At 41.9% G+C, this 23,866-nt stretch overlaps 1 protein-coding gene across 2 annotated transcripts in view; it reads left to right on the top strand.

The window, feature by feature from the left end:
• PTGFRN (prostaglandin F2 receptor inhibitor) overlaps positions 1–23,866 on the top strand; it is a 65,155-nt gene that overhangs the window by 2,556 nt on the left and 38,733 nt on the right. Inside the window, exon 1 of one of the 2 annotated variants that reach the window (XM_021547924.2) lies at positions 7,087–7,143. The exons of the other annotated variant lie outside the window; for it this stretch is intronic. Coding sequence (XP_021403599.2) covers positions 7,140–7,143 — 4 coding nt within the window. The 5' untranslated portion in view covers positions 7,087–7,139. Of the gene's footprint in view, positions 1–7,086; positions 7,144–23,866 lie in introns of those variants that run through there. 2 annotated transcript variants of the gene reach the window in all.

The raw sequence follows: 23,866 nt of genomic DNA, 5'->3' as shown, positions 1-23,866 counted from the left end.
CCTGTGAAATGCTCTGGAAACCAAACCATCTCTCCTAGGACAAGAACCAAGCCAAAAACCAAAACAAATATCTGATTGTTACCAGGGCTCAGACAGTAAAGTAAACAATAAGCATTCCACCTCCAGGATTTTTTTCCTGGTTCTTGTTTGAGGTTCGAGGTAATAATTTCAGTGGATCTGGAAAAAAATGTTTTTGTTAAAATGCTATGGGGCATTTTAAGTGAGGAGAGCATGTACTCAGTAGATCCTGGGGGAAAACCACTGATAATGGGTTTCCCAGAGATGGCCTTTTTCTTACTCACCTTTTAGACCTGTGTGGCACTCAGTGTCTGCTATGATGAAAGTCAGTTCCAGCATGCCAGAACCCCAGGAGCTGTGTGTTTAGATGAATGGAGTTGTTTCCTGCATCTCGTGTCTGAAATTATTTTTGTTTCTTTTCCTAAGAAGCTGCAACAATTAGTCATTTGAATCGAGGTTTAATTCAAACTCTGCAATAGAAGGCTTTTGGTAATTAGTGTAAGTTATTGTGATCATGCACTTCAAGGAAAAGCACGCTTTAATCTTTTCCTGCATTTGCAGCTAAAGTGGGAGCATTAGAAAATGGGAGAGCCTCAAGGTTTAGGGCAGGGAGGCAATGAAAGGATGATTACCTATGGAGTGTTCAAGGTATGTTAGAGTGGAATCTGCTCCCTCTTCCCTTGCTGGTGCCTGCTCACCTGCGGGTGAGCCCAGGGCTGGCCCTGGTGGCTTTTGCCTGCCTGTTCTTGGAAGGAGACGGGCTCAGATCCTCACTGGTACTCAGAGAAGGCTTACAGCTAGACCTACCTATCTCTTGTGACTTAGGAGGTGGCTAAAAAGGCTTCCAAAGGGGAATTGCAGGCTGCTAAAGCACTAGAAGCACAAAGTGAGTTTTGGAACAGGGTTGGTGAGGCACTGAAGGGCAGGTGGTGTTGCTGAGGAGGAAGCGCTTTCCCTGTGGCTTTGTCATGCTGATGTATTTTCTTGGTGTGTAGGCAGCAGGAACATGTGGGGATCGAGGGGTGAGCAGTGTAGTGAGTGTTCCTTTACATCCTGTGTTCTTTAGGATTGACAGATGATAGCTTAGTCACCTTCTCCAGCTCTCTTGCATCTTGGTAGGTGCCTGTCTAGGGTTGCTTTTCAGGGAGTCTAGGTGCTTTTTCTGAAATTCTTCGACCTTGTTCCCCAGGTTTCTTGATGGCTCCATTTCAGCGTAGCAACAGCTTGCTCTCTTTAGGTAGCCTCTGTTGTATTTGGCTCTAATCCCCAAACTGAGGTATAAACCTGCCTGAACAGGATTTGAAGTAAGCAGTAGGGGTCATTTAAAAATGCAGCCACATGCTTGATTAGACGGGAATATGCTTAAGAAATAACATATATTATTCCGTCTAGTTATATAAACAAACATACAGGGACATTTGAGATTTCAGCTTTCACATTTAATGTATTCATGGGTTGATTTGTTTCTGTGTGGTTGTTTCTCCTTGTTGTGAGTTGAAGTTTTTTTTCCCCCATCTCCATAATCCTTGTCAAACACTAACTTGCAAAACAGAAATGTATATTTTTTTTAGAAGGGAAATGGGTACATATATGAATAAGGTATTTTTAGAAAGTGAGAATTTCAATTGTTTGGTTTTAGATGCCTTTCAGTGATATATTTTATGGTGTGTGAAGTTCTGTGTTTTAGAAGGAAGAGAAAGGGGACACATTGTCTGAAAACGTGATTTTTTTCAGATTATGTATAGAAGTTGATTGAAAGTTAAATTGGAAATAAAATGAGGAAGACATTACTAGCACGAGCTAGGTCAAAGTAGTGGTTATGTCAATGTCTATAAAAGTGTCTAGTTTTCAAAAGAAAGATAATATTAGATGGAGTATAGAGTCAGTATGTATATTGTAATGCAAATAAAAATATCTATTTAATACCTTCCTTTTTATTTCTATTGAACATGTTACCAGGCTTCTGATATTTGTTCTGCTTTCTCAGATCTGTGATAGTAAGTGATAGTCTTATAGACTTTAAAGTTTTACAGAGACCTGTGAGGTGAAATTGTCTAGGCATACCGATGTTTCCATTTCTGTCCAAGAATCATAAGCAGTTTCCAGCATGACCCCAGTTCCTAACCTGCATAAGGTACCTCAAAACGAGATTGAACAAGGCAGGGAGAGACTGTCATAAGCAGGTTTGAAGTTGTTAGAATTTCCTGTTCCAAAGAAGAAATGAGCTTGCAGGGAGATACTAGCTTCTCAGTGGTTCTCAATTTTCCTTTTTTTTTTTTTTTTTTTCTTGTCAATTGATTCTCTAGATACCCTCAAATTTCAGTTGTCTTTCACATCTCAAATATCTACTGAGAGGAGGCTTTAAAAATAATGTGAAACTTTTATTACACCTTCTGTTTTGCAAGGGGCAAAGGTGTAAAATCAGTTTCAGACCAAACTGCTTTTGGATAAACTGACAGGCAGCTGGTAAGGTGCCAAAGGTCTTGAATGATGTCTTTCCAGATGATCAGCATATATAAAATAGGATAAGAAGCAAGACAGAAATTAAGGAACATAAATTTTCTTAGGTTTTTTGAGTTTCATATCAGAAGCTGGCATATTCATATACATGTAAGATGTAATAATTGTAAAGCATAACTGATTTCTTCTTAATGTCTGAGACAGAAACAAAGTATTTTTTATTTATTTATTTTTTTCTCCCAATTCCTTCCAGATTTGGAAGTGGTTTCAAAGCTAGGTTTCCAGTGGAATCTGTAATCAACTTTGGCATTCTGTTCCGAGTTTAAAGTGAGTTAGGTAGAAGGTAGAACTGGTGTTGCTGAATGCCTTTTATGAGTCTTGGAAAAGTTATAAAGCAGTGTAGTTATGCTTGTAGATTTGAGTCCGTGTGACTGCCATGGGGACTGCTTGAAACCAGTGCTCGAGTATTGCAGTTGGTGCTCCTGTTCATTACCCTGGAGGAGGCAAATTGTGAGGAAAGAGGGGCTAAAGAAGCAGCCTGGGGAACAGTATCTGTTGTGTGCAGCAGTGGCAAAATACTGCTGCAGAAATATGAAGAATTGCTGAAGCAAGCTGAAGTATTTGACTAGTGATAATCTCTGCGGCCAGATGGAATTTGCATGGATGCTCTAAAGATCTGAACTGTTAGCTGAGCTGTGGGAAGAAGAGGTAAGAAAGGCAGAGAATCCTGGACAGGATTTCCTTTAAAAAAGAATCTGAGGGTGGTTTTTAGAATTAATTGACTTGTGAACTTCAGGAATGAGAACTAATTAAAGACTGGAGCTCCCAGGCAATCTGTCACAGCTGCCAATAAGCAGGGTTGGCAGCAATGCCTGTAGTATATCTGCGTGTTACTGTTTGTTATGAGTGCCATCTCTTAAATTGTTTATTATTATGCAGGACTTCAGGCATTCATGCTGAAATTTTCTGGGCTGGATGTCTACCACAGGTTGACTTTTTTTCCCCCAGGATACACTGCTCCCCTCGCTCTCTCTTTCCTTAAAATGCTCCAGTATTTCCAATAGTTACACTTGGGAAGGCAGCAGGGTAAATTCTTTTTTCCTTTTTCATTCTTGCAGGTTCTAGCTATTTCTTCCTTGTCACTCTTGAACCAATAATAATCTCAACTACCGAGTTTAGATGTTCTAGCACAACCATAGTTTAGAACAAGAACTGGAGATTTGACTGGAGTGTTAACTCTACATCAAGAATGTGGCTTTTGCTGTTCTTAGGAAAATGTCCAAATTTGGCCACGTTGTAGACTGGGAAAAGCATCAGTTTGTAAAAGCTTAATATGGAATTAGTCTCAGGTCCCCAGAGAAAGCATTCTGTCATTGCTTGTAAGGTATCAAAGGATTACAACTGCTGTTGGGGATGGAGAAATGGAGCCCTTGTTTTTATTCCAGTTTCAGACTTCTGTAAATGTGTGTGAAGGCCTTTTCCCCCACTCTCCTGCCCCCCACTTATGTTCTTTTTTTCTCTTCTTTTGCAAAATTGGCCAATGCTGGATTGATGTACTGGTCTGTGTGGCTCACTGATCAGAGCTGCTGTGAGAGTCTGCTGCTTGTAGCACACAAAGTATATGTATCATCTTTCTTATATGTAGCTTGGAAAAAAAATCAATGTAAACTTTGTGTTGCTTTTAACTTTTGTTCTCTGGCTTCAGTTCTTCTCTCAGGCTTTTTTCCCAGGTATCCATCACCATTCTTTACTTCACACTGGCTGTAAAACAACTCCTGCTGCTGTAGCTGCTCTTATTCCACTCTTTCTGTTTAACAGGCTTGATTAGTCTGGACTTGCCTTTCTGCCTTCCTTAAAGACGTGGTTTAGCTGTGCTGCTCAGTGCTTGCTTCGTGACTGCAATCTGTGTGCTCTCATGCTCTTTGAGTCACTCTCTTCTCACCATATCGGTAGCCTCTGAAAAGAGTTTGGTGGAACTATTGCTGGGGGTCGTGTTGGTTAGCAAGAGTCCAGTTCTGACAAAAAGCTGGCTGTGCTTAGGCTTGCCAGTCCTAAAAGGAATAATTGCCAGTGTAAAGGACTTGGTTTCCATGCATGTCGCACTGCTGGCTCCGAGTGCAGAGGTTTAGCGTGGCGTTTCGGTTGGCCTTTGATGCTGTGGGGAATCTTTGAGCGGGCTGTAACGCATTGTTCTCCTACACGCATTAAAATGATTGTTGCGAGAGAGGCATCCACAGGGACCTCTGCCAGCTCCTTATTGATGTGTGCAGTTTCATCTATTGACACGCTACCCTTCATTATTACACAGTGAATCCTGTGGCAGTGGAATTTGCTATTAAATCTGACCCGCAGAAGAGAATTGGCAGAAGCTGCTTTAAAAGCAGTGTGACCCCTGCATTTGCAAAGAATAGCTTCTAAATATGAAACAGATGTTGAATTGATGGAGGATGCTTCCTAGGTTTTCAGGGTACCAAACATACTCATTTGGAGCAGAAATTCAGAATTGGCTTGATTTGTGAATGGTAATTTAAGTTTCAGTACCCATTTTCCTCCTCAGAAATGCATGTCTAATCAGTACATGTATTTGTGCTTGAATGCAGCTCGTAATAGTGAGGTGAAAATAGGCAATTGTTTGTTAATGGAAAGTGTTAGAATAAGCAGTGAGATGTTAGTCTTTCTGTCTGAACTCTAATCCTCTTCCTAGAGGGTAGGAGAGGTGATGTATGTTCCTTTGCCTTTGCCACAGACTATTTTGTGCTTTCACAGCACTGCTCGTAATATTTACCCAGATAACATCCACCTTCCCCCAAAAGAGCAGTTATGTTGTTTATAAGCCCAGCAACACACTGTGTGTTGGGGGTTGGTGTCAGTGGATGGTGTTTGTCTCTGTGAAGAGCCTTTATGGTGTCTGTGCAGTGTTCTTGCTCCCATCCAGTTCATACGGAGGCTTAAATTAATGCTGCGTAAGAAGTGTATCACATCAGCCTTGTTCCTGTTTGATCTTAAGGCTTGGTTCTAAGACAAGGCATGCTGTACCTTTTGGCAAACAGAGCTTAAGTGCTTGGAGGTGGCCTTATCAGTGAGAAAATAAAGAGCATGACAGCTTATTGGAGACAAAATCATTCGGTGTTTCGAAGTAGGAAGTAACATAAGGATGGGTCTTCCCTGTCTTATCATGAAGCAGGGCTGAATGGTCACTAAAGCCATTGACTAAGCCCTGTCTGCTGGCAACTCTACTGATGGGCACCTGTCAATACTTGCAAAGCTGCTGACATCCCTCGGTCTGTGGGTTTATCTACTAAAAAAAAAAGTTGAGAAAATAGCATGTATACCCTGGAGTTACTGGGCACAGAAGTGTGGATGTTGCTTGAAATTAGAAGTGGGAGAAGGAAGGGGAGGAGAGATAACTGGAGCAGGGCATGCTTTCCACAGAGAAAGGGAAGTGGGGGAATAGCTTGTTTAAAATGGAAGAATTAGTTAAAGGTATGTCTGCATGAGATGGTGGTGCTGGGGCAGTTATTACCACAAAACAGCCTTGGTAAAAAACTGCTGGTTTCTCAAAGCTCTGCAGTTGAATCTTGACATACCTTGGTTTTCTAAGCAAAGTTTTCTGCTCACCACTGGCAGGTAAATGGAATATCTAATTGTAGACTCCTGCAGAGTTTAAAACAAGTACTGAAGTGTGATGCATGTGGCTGCAGGGTATGCTGTGGCATCTGAGTTGTTGCTGGTGTCTGCCTTTTAAGTCTGAAAGGGAGGGTTGAGGGGGAGGCTGCAGTACTGTGAATAGAGTTACTGGGTGGGGATGTCCTTCCAAAATAGCTGAAGAACAAACGAGACTTCACATAGAGTACCCTTGTTCCTGCTTAGGACCAGAGTCCGCAGAGCATGTGCGTGATCCAGACTTTGCCTTATGAACCCCTAAGGATCAACAGAGATAGGCCAAACCTATTTAGAAAGTAGCTGTTAAAGGTAGTTTGAAGTATTTTTCACTGATCCCCGTCTTGATGTGAGCTGTCAGCTTTTAGTTTGTATGTATATAGAGAGATTTTTCACCCTGTCTGATGCTATAGGGAGACACTTAAACCTCTCTGTGCATCTGGGCAAGGGTAGTAACCTACAGATGGGTGCAGAGCAGTGCATGAGGCACTTCTGTACTCAAACTTGTAAGGTGGGTCCTTTCCTTGCTTTAACAATTCCTGCCCTAGAATAAGAAATGAGTCCCTTTACCTGGACTTTGATGGAACATGCATTTGTCATCAAACTAATGTGCTGCCTTTCTTCTGTATTTTCTTTTTTTGGTTACACTTCTGATATTGGTGCATTGGGGTGAGAACACACTTTGCATGTCTGGGTTTGGCCCAAGTCCAGCGTGAGTTCTGCTCTCACATGAGTGACAGTCTGGGCTCAGCACTAATCCTCCAGTGTCAGGGTTGCCTTGTTGCTGTGAGATCTTGATTGCAGTCCAAAGCAAGGCTTTGGTCAGGTGACTCTCATGAGTACACTGACATTTCTTGGAATTAAAACTCTGCAACCAAGGTTGGCTCCTCAGTGAGCTCGGAACCCGGTTTCTGATACAAAACAGATATGTGCTGGCTGTGGCTGACACATGCACAGGGAGGGACAGCCCTGTCTGCCCTGGCTCTGACTGTTTTGTTTGCATGGGTGAGTGAAGAACTTCGACCTTCAAAGTTATTTGAATGCTTCTTGGCACTAGTTAACACCACCACTTCCTTCTGCCCCTCCCCAGCAATTTCTGTTTTCATATGCATTAGAAACTTGAAAGGCTCATGAAGTGACATTTGTTTTCAATACATGAAGCCCAAGGAGATTTTTAACTTATGGTAATTAATGCCTACCTGTAAGACCTCTGTATAGTCCTGAATGTATGTCACCAGATGTTGACAGGAAATTATTGTTTCCGTGTCTTTGTGAGATCTCTGAATTCCTCACAAGCAATTTCATGTACCTTTCTCTTGTAATTTGATATATAAATTGCTCCTGGTATATTTACCATGTTTCAGACAGATCTTCAGTACTTCTTCAGAGGCAGTGATGTGACTGGGTAAGTCAGGCTGGGTTTGGACTCTCTCTAAAGATGTGAAAAGGGGAGCAAGCATGTCTTGCCTGTGTTCTTGTTGTGCTGTGGCATTTTTGGAGACACCTGGTTCATGCAATGAGCGTAGCTTGGAAGGTTGGTGGGAGCTTCTGGGGACCTGTGGGTCTGTTTCAGCATCCTCTGCTACAGGAGCCTGAGACTATCTCCTAACTAGCCTGCCCGTACTGAGAAGGTTTTGCTTTTCCGTGGAAAAGATGGCATGTGTGCTTTGTATTGAAGTAGATGAAGGGCAGTGAGTTCCTGCTGGGAAACCTGAATAGCACTTGGACAGAATTCTGCTCATCTGGTGGTATATATTGTTGGCATTCTTAGGAGAGGAGAATCTCTCTCCTGCCCTCTTTCACAACATCTGTTTCTGTGCATGAAGTCATCTTTTGCCTGCCTTTTTTTCTTCCATTTGAATCCACTTCTACCACAATAGTCTTCTTTGCAGCCTCAGAAGTGTGAATGCCAGCAAGGATTTTGTCAGGTCATCTTGGGTATTTTGTTCTGCAGGAAAGTCAGTGTGAGTAGAAGCATTGGAGTGTACACTTGTGATGGGCAGAACTGTGAGAGGCTGTGGGACGTGAGCTGAGCTGTGTTTGAGCTCATTGAGGCAGAATGATAGCAAAAGTGTAACAGTAGAGGATTTCTTTTCTATAGGAACTTGGTGCTTGTGAAAGTTAACAGAAGTTTCTTACTGTATCTGTTTCAGAAAAAGGACATGTATGCCATCTCTTGTCACTGTAACAGCTGGTCTAATGAAAGCTCTCTAAAGAATATTGCCTTGTATTACTCTGGTAACATAAATACTGCTACTCTGCTACACAGTTATTTGGTGACTTGTAATTTTGAAGCTCCTGTCACAAGTCCCAAGTAATAATAAAACTGGAGTTTAAAACTGAATGAGCTCTAAAAATGAAATAGTTGGCAGAACATTCATTGAATTTATGGTGGAGGTCATGTAGGAATTCCACTGTCCATTTCTGTATTCCCCCTCCTTAGCATCATCTACTTCTGATAGTTACAGAATTTCTTTTTGTTGCGATAGAAACTAATTGGAAGTAGGGCTATGAAGATGGTGAAAGGACTGACGAGGAAGCTGTACAAGGGCAGCTGAGGTCACTTTTCTGTTCAGCCTGGAGAAGAGGACACTGAGGGGGGACCTCATTGTGGTCTTCAGCACCCTCATGAGGGGAAGAGGAAAGGCAGGCACCGCTCTCTGCACTCTGTGACCAGTGACAGGACCCAGGGGAATCGCCTGAAGGTGTCAGGGGGTTTAGGTTGGATACTGGGAAAAGGCTTTTCACCCAGGGGGTGGTTGGGAAGCGGCTCCCCATGGAAGTGGTCCCAGTGCCAAGACTCACAGAGTTCAAGAAGTGTTTGGACACTGCTCTCAGGCACATGGTGTGACTCCTGGGGTGTCCTGCCTAGGGCCAGGACAAGGACTTGGTGATCCTCATGTGTCCTTTCCCACCTGGGACACTGCGACTCTGTGAGTTTTCTTTCCTTGTCCTTTGACATTTTTGGCATTTAAGGATGAAATAGGAACAAACATTTAACTGACTGACATCCAGGCTTAGCAGGAGCCTGTGAAGTTAGGTTGTTAAAGTCTCTTCTCTTTTACTGACAGAAACTAGGGAGCCTCATTTTAAGCTTTTCCTGCAGGATGTTTCTTGTAACCCCAGTACTACTTCTTGGACTTAGACTGACTGTGATAACTGCAATTGAACATTCAACTCTTGTGCATTTCCATAAAAAATACATAAATCCTGAAACAGTACACAGTAGTGATGTTAAATTTGTTATTGGCTTCTAGTGTTGACATTCAAGGATGCAGCTTTTGCTTCTGCTGTTGTTTCAGGCTCTCTGCAGATAACTTACAGCTTTGGCTTACAATACTCTGGGTAGGTTTCACTCAAAGTTTGAGCTGTATAAATGTGTGTCCTTCCTGCAGAAAATAGGGTTCTGCTTATTGAGTTCTGCTGCTTAACAGATGCTTTTTTCAGGGATAACCAGTTGACTGACCATGGCTGTGACTCTTCCCTAACAGTCAGCTGTGTACATACCTTTTCTTAAAGCCAGTATCAGCTAGGAGTAAGAAGTGGTTTTGATGATTTACAGCACCATGCCCAAGAGCTTTCTCTTCCCAGAGAATTTGTAATCTGAATAATGTGATGTGAGTACATCTTTGTTAGATTTGTAAACTCACATAATGATTAGAAGGGAAGAATGCATCTGCCAGGTGGATTAATGAAGATGGTTCTTTTCATCAGTAGAGAGATTTTTTCAATAGGATCTCAGAGAATTCTGGGAGAACTCACTGATTGTACTGAGCAATTGTAGGTGATGGACAGACAGTGAATTTCTTGCATTGAATTGCTAAGAGATGAAAGTGAAGTTTGAGCAGGGTAGGCAGAAATATGAATACCTTAAAACTGCCCGGGGAAGATAATTACTCAAATATTAAACTGTTGTGTTTTTTTTAAAACATAATTCTCCATGGTAAAGAGGATATCCTTTTACAATAAAGGCAAAGAGTGCTGCTTTTCCATCTAGGGACAGACTGGACTTCTTTACTTTAAGACTTGCTGGCAATCCCTCGTCCAAGGCTTGCTTATTCTTTGTGAAAGGAGTAAAGATCTTGAAATAATCTGTGTTTTGTCTGGGGAAAGGCAAAACATGATCTAGTTGTGTGCTTTGTGCCCTGCATTTTGACTCCAGGTAGCTTAGGCTATAAAACTACAGACAGCCGAGGCATTTGTAGGCTACTCCTACATTCCATTAAGGCAGGTGCTCTTCTGCTTGAATTCTTTGAAACATCATCATTTGGTGTTGTGAATTTGAACAGGTTTAAGCTCCTGGGAGATGCTCTTCAGCTTATTAATCTCAAAAAACCTGCTATTTTTTTCTGAAAAATTAAGTGGGTAGGCAGGAGAAGAGAGCAGACTTGTATAGTTAACTAGAGCCTTGTAAATTCTGTGTGTGCCTTCTATTTAGATCTTCACTAGCAACAGGAGTGCCTTTTAGGCACTTTGTTATTTTCTTGTAACAGTAGTAATACTGATTGCTCTCTAATAATAAACAAATTTTCTGTAGGATAGTGGTGCTGTTAGCATGACTTATGACTGTCATTCCAGCAAGACAGAAACCCAGTTGGTTATGTGGTATTGTAAAATAAAAATTGAGCAGGGCGTGTAAGTAGTACTTACAAGTGTAATGTGTGAATTTATAAACAGTGAAGAAATTAAAAGGGAAATAAATAGTTTTGTTGTACTTATTTATGAAAGGCTTGTCAGGCTTATTGTTATGTATTGCTGACATTGGAGATGGCTAGGTGCAGACTTGGGAGGAGGATACTTTATTTTTAAACCATCCATTGAGAAATCTGAGTACATGTATAATACCATCCTTCTTTCTGAACATTACTGAAGGCATAACTCCTTTTCTTTTGCCCAAGGGGGCTCAGAGATAGCGCTGACTTTTTAAACAATGCTATCTTTCCAGATATTATCATGAAGTATACGAGTAAGGAGAAATTCTTGGTGCTGCAGAGAATTCAGTCTCTTACTTTCTTATCTTTTTATTTGGGTTTTTTAAATTTGTTTGTTGTTTTGGGTTTTTTGGTGAGCAGGTCTCTTTGGCTTGGCATGGCTTCCAGCATGTGTTCCGACACAGGGATCAAGGCTTGCTCTGCTCATTGCACAGGAGTGTTCCATGCTTTGGTTTTGTGGGCCCAGTGAGAAGTACCTGTGGGGAGCATGGGCTCTTTGCCCTCAAGGGAAGGGGACAATTCAGAGATACCTGTTCACTAGAAATTCCAGAGGTACTTAAAAACTGCTACTAAGGCTTTTCCCTCATGCTTTAAAAGCATGGACTGCTAATGCCAGTCTTCGTGGCCAAATCCATCTACAGCTCTCCAGGTGAATTTTAGCACCCTTGACTTTCTGAATTGGTGGTGTACTTTCCCCTTTTGTTCTTACAGTGTCAGACGGCTACTAGACATAATTTCAAATGATATTCATTAATTTTGTTTGCATCAACACACAGGGGTTGGTGGAGACTCCTGTGGCTTAGTCAGCACTGCACTGTTGCTTTAGCAATGTGTGCTTGAGGTGTTGTCTGTAGTTGTCGTGCCACACATGTGCACCAGTGCAGGATCCACAAAATGGCTGGCATGCTGTCCATTGGGATGCAGTCTTTTGTTCTGCTGAACAATGTACTTTGGGACAGAACTGTTCTTCCCAACGCAGCAAATGTGAGGATGCCTGGGGTGCATGCAATCTGCTGTCTGTTTCAGTGTAAGCTGCTTATAAGCGTTAGTTACCACATAATTTCAGCATATCCCGTTTCACCCAGATATTAACAGCTACTTATTTTGTGCGTAGGTTGTCTTGTTAAATAGTGTAACCTAGAATAGTTCTGCATGGAGACTGGAGCAGAAAAGAAACAATTAAGTGTTTTCCCTCTGGGTGTCTTTCAAAAATTGTATTCTCCTCCTCCTGCTACTTTAATGTCATGTTGGTTCTCTACCCGCCTTTCACTCTTGTTTCATGCTCAAAAGGATTCCCTCACTTCTGATTTTGGAGTTACTTGAAAATTTTGTGTTCTTTAATTATTTTTTTTTTGTCTCTGTTCTCACTGCTGGGCCCAGCCTAGGCTCCACTGAGGAGCAGCAGTGACAAAAGGGTAGTGCCTCCAAGCTCCTGCTTCCTGAGGCTGTGGAAGAGAGGGGAAGGCTGACACCAAAGACATATTTAGCCTCAGGTCTTGCCTCTGACAGTGGCCACGAGTGGAAGCCTAGGGGAGAGTGAACATATTCATGATCATGTGTAGCTTGGAAGCTTCCTAAATTAGAGGTGGTATCCTCACAGAATAATAGGATGGTTTGGGTTGGAAGGGACCTTACAGATCATCTAGTTCCATCACCCCTGCCATGGAGAGGAACACTTTCCACTGGGCCAGGTTGCTCAGAGCTCCATCCAACCTGGCCTTAAGGTCCTTAACCTTGGCTAATTCCTCCAAGTATTTGCTGGCTCATGGGTGTTGCATTTGGCTACCTCTGAAGCTGGTTTCTGAAATGTTCTGGGTGTTGGCACCTATTAGCTAATCTTGTTGTGTTCCCTTTCTTTTATCACCTCTGCTATTGACTGTCCAATGCATAGCATGTCAATGACAGCAGCCATGTGTCTACTTAAGAGAGATACATTTCTTGAAAGCAGGAGTAACAGGAAGCTTTTTAAGATGTGTATTTGGGCATGCTTAAGTGAAAGTGGGTAGCTGAAGGCTGAACCCCAAACTTTGCTAAGGCTCCAAGTGATGCTATGCTGTGTTAGTCTTTTATTACATGTGGGTTTTTTGTTGTCTAATGGCATCAAATTCTCCCCAGAAGCTTAAATGTGTGTGACATTCTGCAGTGCTACCTGTTCCTGTGTGTACCAAGGAGGCTCTTCAGGACTGATTGTTGAGACAAAAGAAGATACTGCAGCAAATGCTGCAAGTTAATCAAAGCAGATAACAGTGATAACTTGCTGGCATATAATCTAAAGGGAGAAAGGACTTTAAATTTGTGATGGGGAACGTGAAAAGACTGCTGGGCTTCTTCAGCCAGGTGCTGAATTGATGAACCTTGCTATTCTGCTACTGGAGGTAACAAGACCTCTGCATTGAATTCAGGGCAGGGTTTTCAGAGGTGATAGAAGGCTTGGGACTGTGAGCCTGGAACTTTAGAGAGGAGGCTTGGTTCCCCAGGAGATTAATGCTCAGGCATTTTTGAACCTCTTCATTTCAAGAACTACCTAACTTTGGTCACACAAGAGCAGAGTGCTTCTTTTTTCTTTTTTTTTTTTTTTTTTTTTTTTTTTTTTCCTTACTCTGTAAGTCACAAGTAGAAATGTTTGTTTTTCTCCAGGATTGGGTAATTTGGAGTGGAATTTCACCAGGTGCTTGCTCAATGCTTTGCTGGTTTCTGGATCTATTTTGTGTTGCCCACATGCACATACCTGCCCACCTGTTCCAGAAAGTCTCTTCTTCTGTCCAGTAAAATTAATCTTCCAGGAAATTAAACAGCAGCCACATGCAATACTGTTTCCTTTCACGTGTGAGAACAGCTTTCTAGAGGTAAGATTCAGGGCCACAGACAGCTAATTACACAGCTAATTTGCCTTCAAGCTCTTGGAGGCACTGAATGCCAGGAAATTTTTGACTCTTGCATGATTTTTTTTTTTTTTTTTTTGAAATTTTGGCTGTTAAATTTGTTGAGCAGGCATAAGTGATGCTGCAAAGTGTGGGTGGATTTCAAATTCTGGCCACATGTGTTCATGGCTTTAGCTCACATCTGTGATTTAGGGAGAAGCTTCTATTTCCACACTGAATTTCAAATGTGAACAGTCCTTTAAGCATCCTTTATGAGCACACAGGTTCCATCTTCATTATCATTTTGGTTGTCGAAGACTGAATTTCTGAGGTGAGTCCCAGCTTCTGCACTTTTCGTTTTCCTAGGAAGCAGTCTGAGTGTGCAGTTAGTATTTCTTGGGATGTAACTGACCCAGAAGTGTCACTCCAGGAACATATCTGCTGTGCTTCAGGTGTCTTGGATCTTTGGTACACTGGAACCCCCCCCCCCCACCCCAACAAAGATGCAGTGTGATTTTTGGGGGCTTAGCATCAGCTGCCCTCTGTAACCTTTTCTCTTTTAAAGACTGTGCTAGTGCCAAAGCAGAAAGTTGTGCTAGTCTTAATTTTGTCTGTGATGCAGATTTTTTTTTTCTGTTTAAATATTAGTGATGTAAATAAGGAGGCCATCTTGAGTTCTGTCTACTAGCCTAAAACTTTATTCTGAATTTTCAGGAGTCTTAATGAAGCCAGCAATATTGATTTGAATGCTGTTTGTGAGCCTTTTCCTGTGTTTCCAGAAGTGTCTTGTGTTGGTATTTGTCCCTTTCAAATAATGAAGAGTGCTGTGGCATGCCTGTTTTCAAAGCCAGCTGTTTTGCAGACCCATCTAGGGGTAATTTTATTTAACAGTCTGTGTGGGAGTTGCACAGAGACCTTGACTGGAATCCCTGTGTGCCTTCTAGATGTTGTTTTATGTCCCTGACCTCTCATCTTTTTTCTTATCCAGACCTCTTTTCTTCTCTTGCTCCTACTGAACTGCTGACCCTCTGCTTTGGAAGAGAGAAATGATTCTGTAATGGAAAATATCTCTTCCTGAAATGGGTAATTTCATGTGTCTCCTTTTTTTTTTTTTAATGCTACAGATGAGACTACCTATCTTTTCTGGGACAAGAGAATCTCTCATTGTCTCTCCCATAGCAAATAATAAAAGCTCAGCAGCATCAAGTACGTAAATACCTTGCAGTCCTGTTCTCAATTACAGAATTAGTTATGTAAATCTTGTCTTAAAGGAGGAAGAGCCCTGATGTCTCTTAAATCATACTCTGTGTGCACACATTCGTGCAATTCCTTGTTGTCCAGGAGAAAAATACCATGCAGGCTCCACAGAGATTAACATACTAAACACTGTTGCTCTGCATGACCTGAAATTAGCTTTTGGGTGCTAATTGGATCTGTAGGCTTTGAGAGAAGGGCTTGGAAAACACTGACCTCCATTTTTCCAGGTTTCAGGCAGTGTGGATACAATGGCTGTGTAGGGGCCCAAGTGAAGTCCTCTGGGGGCACCAGTTGCTAGAGCACAAGTTAGGGGACTGTTCTCTGTTGGCTTGTGTCATCTTTGTCTGGCTGTACATATCTTTGCATTCATCTTTATGTAAAGAAACTGTGATACAGTGAGCACAAAGCCTGAAAACATGAATGGCTGTTATCTGTTCATAGCTGATCCTGGTTTTTAAATTTGGTTTAGTTGGTTAATCTGTCCAAGTAGATCTGCTGCAAAAAGACCTGGCAAAAGCTGTGCTACTGCACTTACCTACACGGTCCTACAAGGCACAGGCACTCATTTCCATGCCATAATACCCATTCTGTGTGCATCTGCTGTTGGCATTTTTAATGTGGCTGCTTGCTTGGAGATTATTTACGGTGAAGATGAGACAGTTAGAAAATTAAATTACAGGCAAAAAGGATTGCTCTAAAACACTGAGCTCCATCCCCCGGCTGGCTCCTGTGGCTGCAAATCAGTTGTCAAGCGTGCAGCCAAGGTGGGCCAGTGCCATATGCTGCCTTGTTCAGCAGTTCCAGCAGCCTGGTTGCCCAGCCACCTCGTTCCATAATCTCTCACAACAGCAGATGCAGGCAGAGTGAAGCTGCCCTTCAGGATCCCAACTGGAGAGCCTGGGAGCCCAAGTGTGTGTGTGTTGTGTTATTTGGAGTTGTGGCTGCTAACTTCTGTGCTGGGCTCTGTTGCTTCTTTTGCTGAAGCCTCCAGGATGCCTTTGCTCGTCCGGTGCAATACTTGTTAGGAAATGAGTGCCTGTGTGTGGAGATTTGAAGTGAACCCCAAAATAATTCTTGGAGAGGTGGAGGTTAAGATTAGTAATATCAGGATTATGAAAGTATTTGGCTTTTTAAATTTCATTTCCAAATCCCCTTTAGATTTAACTTGGCTTTAGACAGGACCTTGTCTGGTTTGAGTGGGGTGTTGGGTTAAATTGCAGTGGACAAATGCCACCAAATTTAAGCAGGCAAAGAACACATAAAATCGCCACCAAAAACCTCCTGCAGCCTGCCCCCCTTCATCCCAAACACCAAATAAAAAGCTCACGTCTAAAAGCAAGGCAAAACAATCACTCAAGAAAACCACCCTCCCCCGCAAAAAAAACCCCTCCAAATACTGGTTTGTGCTTTTTTTGCTTTACTTTTTGGTTTTGATATAACTGTTAAGGAAAAGACTTCACGTTGGTTTCAGCACTTCTTATATTTGTTAGCATTTTTAAAGTTTGTGGTTTTGTTTTTTTTTTGGTATATTACCTGGCTTTAAAGATGACTTGGAAAACAAATGATTACTTCATGCTAATGAAAATCTGCTTTCTGCTCTGGGAGAAAAAAACGGTGATGATAATGGAAATTATTCTGGTGAGAGAAGGGAGTGTTTCAGGATTTCCTTTAAAATGTATATATATAATATGAATTACAGATTTGTGAAACACATGGATATTGCTATTCACACATCTTTTAAAAAAGTCTTTTGACAAATGCTCTGTTTAGCTTTCCAGCTTTATCAGCTCTGTTATGTGCTATGTCCTGTTGAAAGACATGCTGGTAAAAAATGTAGTAGCTTATAGAGTTTTAATGTGATCTTTCTAGGATTTAGATTTTTTTTTTGTCTTAGATTTCACTCAATATATGATTTTTAGCTAATGTAGATGCAGATTTAGAGATTAGCTATTCCGATTGTTTACTCTAATTAAATCCCCCAAAAGTTCTGTTTAATCTTAGTGGTGTGCTGCATTCCATACAGAGCAAAGAAAATGGTTTGTCTCTGCCCAGAGGAAATTGCAGTATAGAACAAATGGATTTGGACTGCTCTGCTCAGTTCCAACTGCTTTGGGAAAGATTTAAGATAAGAGATAAGTGCAAATTAATGATGTTGCAGAACAGCACTGATTTTAATTCTGTATATTCCAGTTTGGGTACTTTTGAAAAATACTGCTCTTGCTCAAGTTGGCATTAGTAGTAGGTATTTGTTAACCTGTGTCCTTCCTCCCCACTAAAGGAAATGTGAAGATACTGTAGATACAGCATTTCTGGAAATATTTGCAGCCTGGTTTCTAACTATGCTCTTAAGCCTTGACTTGTGGGCTTTACTGCTTTGTCAACTGTTTTCTTTAGAATGCAACACACTGAACTTCTCCTCTGCAACACAAATTGCTTCTGAGGAAGAACAAGAGAAAATCACCTCTCTTGTGTGGCAGTCTAAATACCACTTCCAGAATACCTGGACTTTTTGGGTCAGATGTCACCAGGTAACCTAAATGGGCTGCTCTGTCAGAGTAGGATAAAAATGGAGATCTGTGAGACAATTTGGAGGACAGTAAATGAAGGCCATTAGCAGGGCCAGGTTTGTCTGGTGAGACCCAGGAATAAGTGGCATGATAATTCTGGCATTTCATGGGTTTTTTTTTCCCATCCCCTTTCTCTTTTGCTCCCAGATGGATTTTAGAGACTTGTCAGAAGTAGTTCTTAGATACAGCTTTTTAACTTGAACTGTCAGTCAGTGATAGGGAAAGGGAATAGAGATTACATGTGATGGCATTGTTTGACATCCAGGGAATCTAAAACATGATCTTTAGTGTTATCTTTACCTGCTAGGTGGTTTGGTGGTTGGTGTTTTTTGGGTTTTTTTCTTTGGGTTTTTTTTTTTTTTTTTTTTTGGACTGGTGGTACCACAGTTCTCTCTGCCTGTCAAGAACTCTGTTTTACAAGGTAGCCTCCTGTTTTGCACTCCTGGGAAAGGTTTGTAGGGCTTTTCCTTTCCCTTCTGCCTGCCATGTGCCTTAGTTTACCTTTCAATAGCAAACCTCTCCCCTTGGCTGGGAATCAGTGGTGTAGAGAGGGATCTGTGCTGTCTGCAGCCAGTGGTACTGTTTGAAACTCTATTTGCACATGCAACCTGCCTTCTGCCTTAGAGCTTCCACTGCAGTTTAATGGTCTCTTCTCCTTGTACTGTAGGATAAGTAATCCACATAAGCATTTGCAGCAAATTCCTCTAGCTTGTTTTGGCGCAGGATTGAGATGGGTGATGTGCTGGAGTGAAGATGCCAGTCAGCTTCTCTTCAAAAGAGAGGAGCTGTACAAGTGACCAGTGCTTCATTCCCAAAAGCCCAAGATGGCAGGAGAGGCAATGCTGCCTGTTGCAGCTGCCTTAGGAGAGAGACAGAATGTGGCTTTCATTTTTGTGAGATGGTTCAGTGATTTTTTTTTTCCAAAATTAATCTTTTTGGGCAGTGATCAGATGAACTGCTGACTATGTGCTGTGATACGGTGTAATTCATCTGGTGAAGTCTTGTTCTCTTATGTTCCTGTCTTTTTAGACAGTAAGGCCTTCTGACTGCTGTCAGGGCTGGAACTCCTTTCTTGGAGAAAGGCTGAGAGAATTGGGGGTGTTAAGTCTGGAGAAGAGGGGACTCCAGGGAGATCATATTGTGGCCTTTCAGTTCTTAAAGGGGGCTTGTAAGAAAGATGGAGAGAGACATTTGGCCAAGGCATATAGTGATAGGACAAGGGATAATGGCTTTAAACTGAAAGAGGGCAGGGTTTGATTAGATATTAAGAAGAAATTCTTTATGATGAGGGTGGGAAGACACTGGAGCAGGTTGTCCAGAAAAGCTGTGGATGTCCCATTATTTGAAATGTTCAAGGTCAGGTTGGCTGAAACTTCCAGCACCTTGGTCTAGTGCAACATGTCCCTGCCCATGTCAGGGTGTTGGAACTAGATGATCTTTCAAAGTCCATTCCAGCCCAAACCATTCTGTGGTTCTTTGATAACTGAGAACTCTGCCCTAGTGAAAGCCTCATGATTTGTTTAGGTGCTTTTGTAATCCCATGGCTTGGTGGCAGAGGGTGAGGAGATGAGTGGTGAAGAAAGAAGGTTGTTCCTGTGCTGCAAAGTTAACATTCACGTGCTTTCATGTGAATGTTAGTCCACATGGTATATACATGGAGTTAGGTTGGGAAGGTACTTGCTTTTTCTCCCTGTGCTGGAGATGTGGCTTCTCTGAGATCTCAGATGGTATGGAGATAAGAGCAATCCAGCAGCCTTGCAGTTTGATAGCTTTTCTGAGGCTCCACTTAAGATGCAGTATGCGTTTCTTCATCCTGATAGAGATAATGGGTTTTAAGCAATTACACCCAGGCTAATTCCTTTGGATAAGAGCTCTACATTATCTAAAAAAAGAATCCTAGCCGCCTGGGAAAGAACAATGTAAATGTCTCTCTCACAGACTCTTTCATTTGCTCTTCTCTGATATCTTCAGATGATAGGCTGGAGATCTTTCAAGCCATAAAAATCTATCAGACTTTTTAGGTAAAGGAGTAACTGCAGAGAGGTGTAACACGACTGTTTTCTTGCAAGGTATGGAGGGAGCCCTGTGTGCCTCAGATGATCCCAGGCTAGTGTGGTGATTACAGCTTTGACATAAAGAATCAAATTTGGTCTCTTTTAAGGAGCCCCTTGTTTCTTCCTTGTGAAGGCTGGCTGGTTGTAAAGTCTGGGTTCCTTCTGCTGGTTAAGGCAATCTGAATTTTGTAATTTGGAAAGAATAGGAATAGCCTACCACTTAATTTAGCATACATCCCAATCCCTGCTGTGTGTGTGTCTGCACTGGAAAGAAAGGTATGATGATGTCATGTGTTAAGTAGTAATGGTAAGGGATTTCACTTACCTAGTTTTGTTTTTTTCTTATCTTTTTGAGACTAATATGGAAATTTTGATAGTTAGCTGCCTTTCTGGTACTTCAAAAACTTTCCTTTTCTGCTTAATCTCCGATTTTTCCTCTCAGGTGACACAGTGTAGCATAGAAAATTTAATTGATTGCATTTAAAAAGCAGAGGAAATACCAACATAAAATGTTTGTTTAAATGTGCATCTTCTAGGAAAATCATGTTATTTATATAAAAAAAATTCTCTTAACAGTATTGAAAGATTTTCAAATATTGTAGGTATGTTTGGTACAACTTATTCTTCCTCTCCCAGATAGTCACTGATGACATTCTTGATGTATAGCTGCCTGATTATAATTTAAGCTGGGAGGATAGGCCAGGGTATGAGGGGCAGATGGGAGATAAGGATTATAATCTCCTGTGCTGATATGCTTTGGCTCTCCTTCCCAAGAGGAGAGCCTGTGAATGTGTGCCATGTTGCCTGTCCCTTCACCTTCCTGCTCTCTGGGGAGAGTTGCTGAATGCTCTCCATCAGGTGCCTGATAATTTATTTTTTTGAAAATGGAAGAAGAGTATTTGAATGGGCATGACTCTGATGGGCTAAAAAGAAAAATAGGCAAAAATAACTTTTTTTTTCAGTTTGGAAAATAACTTTACACATCACAAACACAGTAGTTAAGCAGTTAGTACAGAAGTGAGAGGTTTGGGATTTTGCTAGAAATAGCTTTAATGGTAGGGGATCCATTGCTCACACTCCAGTGTGGCACAAGAAGGGTTGCCCCTGCTCAGCCCATTCACTCCCACAGTGCTGCAGCAAGTGTTGCTTCAACTGGAAATAGATGGAGGAGTTCAGGGAGGGAGGATCGTTACCACCATTTGCAAAGTTGGCTGCAGTATTTTTTTTCCTGTCATAAACTGTTATGAATTTGAAAGGGCTGCTGGGTATTTCCTTCGCAGACATGGTAATGTTCAGTTGGCAAATGAAACAACCTTTTGTTCGGAAAGCTCTTTTGAGATGAAAGGCGTCAGCAAAGTTGTCGCTGTGTCTCCCGTGACTGCCTTGGTTGAGGAGCTGGACTGTGTGTTCCAAGTCTTTCTGATGCAGAGGCTCGAGTGCTTAGTCTGAGCCAATTTACTCATTCGTTAGCTCTTACTTTTTTGACTTTAATTGGCTTCCTACTGCATGTCAGATTGCATTTTCCTTCAGCTGGCGGATGTGGAGGCGACCTCCTTCTCTGGGCTGCTATGAGAACATGTTTTCTTATTAGATAGAGCTGTCTAGTGCAGGCTGGAAGGAAGCACCTTGTGAAGGAGAGTGCTGAAGCACAAGTGTGTTTTTTGCAACGATAATACCTTCTCAGCCTTGGGGACGACTCCACAGGTTACTTTTCATCTTGTTCCTTTGTAAGTGATACGTAGATGCAAAATGTATATGAAAATGAAGCTCCTGGAAGATTTTCCACATATCCCCAGTGCAAGGGGAATTCCTTAACGAGCCCTTCCCTTGAGTTTTGTAGCTTGCTGAGAGTTTAAACAGACTACCTGTTCTGTAGGTCCTGCACAATTTTGCTGCCTTGTTTTCATAGAAATTCTAAAAGTGACAGGTTACTATTTATAGTCTGATTGACTTCACAATCCATGTATTCAATCATCTGCTTTCCTTGTTCTCCTTTTTGGAAGGATTTCATTTAATGCCAGCAATGTGATGGTGCATGTGGGTGGTGGGACAAATTTATAAACCATGCTAGCGGAAAAAGTACTAGCCCAAAGCTGCCTTGACTATGTCTGAACTGTCTTGTCCCTGTCTTACTAACATGGCAGACCCCAGTGTTTTATTATTCTACCTTGAACCACACTTTATCCATGTTTCTGGTGGAGTATTTCTTGCATTCCCATGAGAGAATCCTCTAATCAAGTTCTTGATAAATACCCACATGGGCTCTGTGGTTGTCTTGCATTTTGTTTCTGGCCCAGCCCTGCAAAACACCCCCAGTGTTGCCTGGTGGTGCTGTCACCTGTTTCATGAACCCAAGGAATGCATCCCATGTCTTGTGTTTGTGTGCTGTCCTCCTTACGGGGGCTCTGTTACATTTTGTTTTGGAAAATAGTTAATTGCAATTTCATCTGCTGGTCTGGTAACTCAATAAAAATAAAATTTTGTATTTAACAGTTAACCTTGTGCTTAGGCAAATCTGATGTCCAACACTAACTCAGATCCTGTTATTGAGTTCTTACTAAATACACACCTTTGGTGGGATCAGTGTTACTGAGAAATACAGAATTGTCAAAGTTCTGTTGTTTTCTGTCACTAGTGTATACATAGTTTTGTCCTCCTCCATCTGTTTCTATAGTTAAATGGGATTCAGATGAATTCCTTAAGAACCTATCACCTTATGTTAACAGTGAAATATATTGAGTGTCGTGAAAAATAAATGTTTCCAACAAATTTACATAGTTTTAAGCTCTTGTATCATGATTGCTCTGGGAAGGTGAGGGAGTGTATGCAAGTGACACAGGGCTGTGTAAGAATAAAATATTTGCAAAAGCTCCTCACTTATCTGCCACAGTAATATGGAGTTCACCTTCTGCCAAGATCAGCGTCTGTAGCACTGTCTGTAGCTACTTCTGCCACAGGTACATGAAATGTTAATCCCTAATGCACGGCAAAGAACACCTTGTTTAGTCTCTAGGGATAGCCTTGCTGCAGGACCAGAGGCAAAACCTTGAATTCACAGCCTGCTGGGTCTCTTAGAAATGCAGCTTACCCTTGGAGTGCCTGCCCTGTGCACGCTCCTCCTCACTTGTGGGGAGGACAGAGCAGCTGCTCTGCAGGAGGGTCTCATTCTCTCATTTGGTGATGCTGCCTCTGCTCCTGCCTTACCAGAATCCTGGTTTATCTTAGCAATAACAAATGTTGTTGGTTGGCAAGTATAAAATTCTGTTACACCTCATCCCTCCTCTCTCCTGCAGTCTGTTCCACTGCCTTCCTTCCAGCCCTGGGTTTAGCAGGAATTGCTTGTAGGACTGTGGTGTGAGGAGGGGGATGGTGTGGCTTTACAGATCTTTTACAGATCTGGTGAGTGCTCCTATCTTTCACTTTGGTTTGCCTTTTCATAGGAAGGTGCTAATCACCCCCTACCTTCATTTAGTGTCAAAGGGTCTTTAGTGACCTTGGAAGAAGAGAAACTGAGCTGTCGGTGCTAATCTCAAACATAAATGTGCAGCCCTTGCCACATTAGTCATGCCTTTGTCACCTCTAGATTGGATTAGTGCAGCGCACAGTATGTGGGTCTACAGCTGAAGACACATGCAGAACAGTGTTGTCTGCTTGTTTTAGTGTCACCAGAGAGTATTTTCTAGAGAGATGTCAGTGCTTGAAGAGTGCCCTCAGTCAGGATCCTGGGCTGACTTCTCACAGTGGTTTGCTGGAAGCTGGTTTGACTGTCAGGCTTTAAAGCTTACCTGCTGCTGTTACCACTTTCTGTAAGAGGATAAGCTGAAGGATTGAATGCAATTTAAGACTTTGGGAGGAAGTATATCAGAGCCCTGTAGCTTGCTTTATTTTTTGTTGATTGTTTTTCTGTATGGATGGTATGATTTTAGGAAATGGTGCTTGGGTTGGGAGATACATCCTTGAAGACATCTGTGTGTGGAGCAGTACACTGTCAGTGAAGGTTTTCCTCTCCAATGCACATGTGAATGGTGCAGCAAAGTCCAGCTTCCTTATTAGGACTAGTCAATCACTCGATCAGGTGTATAATAACAGTCTTCTGGAAGGCATAGAAGGGGTAGGAGATTAACCCCAGTCTGCATTACAAATAAGTTTAATGAAGTACTAATGTTGAATTAGTAGGTCATGGCAGTGAGGAAATTGGACTATTATGACTGAGCCTATACACGTGAACAGCCTGAAAAGCATAGTAAGAATTCTGAACTGGGGAGGTAAAGGCAGTT

The sequence above is a fragment of the Lonchura striata genome, chromosome 2 (assembly GCF_046129695.1).
Source record: "Lonchura striata isolate bLonStr1 chromosome 2, bLonStr1.mat, whole genome shotgun sequence".
NCBI classification, from domain to species: Eukaryota; Metazoa; Chordata; class Aves; order Passeriformes; family Estrildidae; genus Lonchura; species Lonchura striata.
This window is presented reverse-complemented; position numbering and strand designations above follow the sequence as displayed.